This window comes from Alexandromys fortis, unplaced genomic scaffold (assembly GCF_014885135.2).
Source record: "Alexandromys fortis isolate MF-2015 unplaced genomic scaffold, M_Fortis_MF-2015_v1.1 scaffold_220, whole genome shotgun sequence".
Taxonomy (NCBI): Eukaryota; Metazoa; Chordata; class Mammalia; order Rodentia; family Cricetidae; genus Alexandromys; species Alexandromys fortis.
Genome location: NW_026068099.1, coordinates 287,272 through 289,094, shown reverse-complemented (window position 1 = coordinate 289,094; position 1,823 = coordinate 287,272). Strand labels below are relative to the sequence as shown.

Below are 1,823 nucleotides of genomic sequence, written 5' to 3'. Positions count from 1 at the left end.
TCTCTCTGTCTGGCAGCCTTGCCTATCCCTCTCCTGCCTATCTATTGGCCATTCAGCTCTTTATTAGACCAATTAGGTTTTTTTAGGCAGGCAAAGCAACACAGCTTCACAGAGTTAAACAAATGCAACATAAAAGAATGCAACACATCTTTGCATCATTAAACAAGCGTTCCACAGCATAAATAAATGTTACACTTCTTAAACTAATATTCCACAACACTCGGTAGTGCCTCTGACTTTAGTTTTTACTGTACAGAATCCACACTTGGATTCCTTCTTAATAATCTCAGCAATAGTATCGTGGGATGGCACTAGTGATGACTTCAAACAAGGGCTTTGTGTATCCACCCTAGGTTTTCAAAGGGAAGCCGACTCTTTGCTGTCAGTGACCAAACTCAGCACCATGAGTGATTCTAAAAACACAAGAAAAGCCCGAGAGATGCTGTTGAAACTGGCTGAAGAGACCTCCATCTTCCCAGCCAGCTGGGATCTCTCTGAGAGGTATCTCTTGGTTGTGGTAAGTGGATGCCTTTCCTCATGGCCCCGTTTTGTTTCCTTTTCTGTTATTTCTGGAACCCCCACATCACAACCCCACCAGCTCCACCAGGACAGGGTGGGGAATGGTGATGCCACTGTAAGCACCCGTGACGGATGGCTCCAGAGCCACCTGGACAGCTTTGAAGAGAAGGATTTCCAGATCCCGCCTAAAACTGTTGAGACCCGCGTTGTGGCCAGATTGTTTTTCATATGATTTCTGCTGTGTGGTTAAAGTTTCAGCATTCGGTCAGAGTTGCTATCCTGCCTAAGATGGGAAAGGTTGGTGGAAGGCTGGGTGGATAGTTTAGTTGGTGGATGCTTGTTGTGTAAGCACGAAGAGCTGGTTTTTTTTCTCCAGCACCCACTTTGGGAGCCTGACACGGTGGCACTGCTTGTGATCCCAGGGCTGGGACACAGAGAACAGACGGACACCTGAGGCTTGCCGACTGACCACCCTGGCCGAGTCAGGTGTGCACGGCTCCCAGCGAGAGAGAGTGCAACAAAGGTGGGGTGGTTCTTGAGGAACAACACAGAAGGTTAAACTCTAACCTTTGCACGCGGTGTGGATACCGGCCCACCTGAACACATACATGCTCACACACACCTGCACATACATATACTCACACTCACAAATTTTTGGTGGAAACATCTCTTGGGTAAGTAAAAGGGTGAGGTAAGCCTCGGAGTCTTGAAATTTTTAATGACTGTTTTACTTTCTTGGTATTATTTCTAGGGCAGGCTAATAAAATTTCTCATCCATGTAGCTCAGTTTCCAACTTGGTGAGCATCTTCTTTCATCTTTCCTCTAACTGCAGGACCGTCTCATTGCTCTGGATGCTGCTGAGGAGTTCTTTAAGATTGCTAGCCGAACTTACCCCAAGAAGCCAGGGATCCCATGCCTGGCAGACGGCCAGAAAAAACTGCACTACCTTCCGTTTCCAAGTCCCTAAAGGATGGCCTGGAAGAAGATCAGAGTTCTTTCACCATGACACCGCAATTTACCAAAGCTGGACCACCACCTGTGGTTGCAAGTGAGCCAGGTGATGGCTTTCTACACTCAGACACAATCCTGAATCCTACAAAATACACGGTCTTCCTCGGGGCCTTAGCCTGAGAATGCTCTGGTTACATTAAAACACCTGACAACTGTTCATCGAGAAAGGAAGTTAAAGCGTTGGCTGGTGCATAGTTTTTCCTGGCTGGTCAGATTCCAAGAACTCATCGCCTCCTTGGCTGTATAAGCTACCCTCATCCATCTGTGGAGGACTGGTGTTTGTTTGTTTTTT

The 1,823-nt window shown here is 47.1% G+C and overlaps 1 protein-coding gene across 3 annotated transcripts in view; it reads left to right on the top strand.

Annotated features, from left to right (window-relative positions):
• Positions 1-1,817, top strand: part of Mreg (melanoregulin) — an 81,952-nt gene extending 80,135 nt beyond the window's left edge. For 2 of the 3 annotated variants that reach the window (XM_050123805.1, XM_050123807.1), the window contains exon 4: positions 354-1,489. In XM_050123805.1, coding sequence (XP_049979762.1) covers positions 354-751 — 398 coding nt within the window. In that variant the 3' untranslated portion in view covers positions 752-1,489. Of the gene's footprint in view, positions 1-353 lie in introns of all 3 variants that reach the window. The other variant, XM_050123806.1, reaches the window with a different exon arrangement.
• Positions 1,818-1,823: the final 6 nt, after the last annotated feature.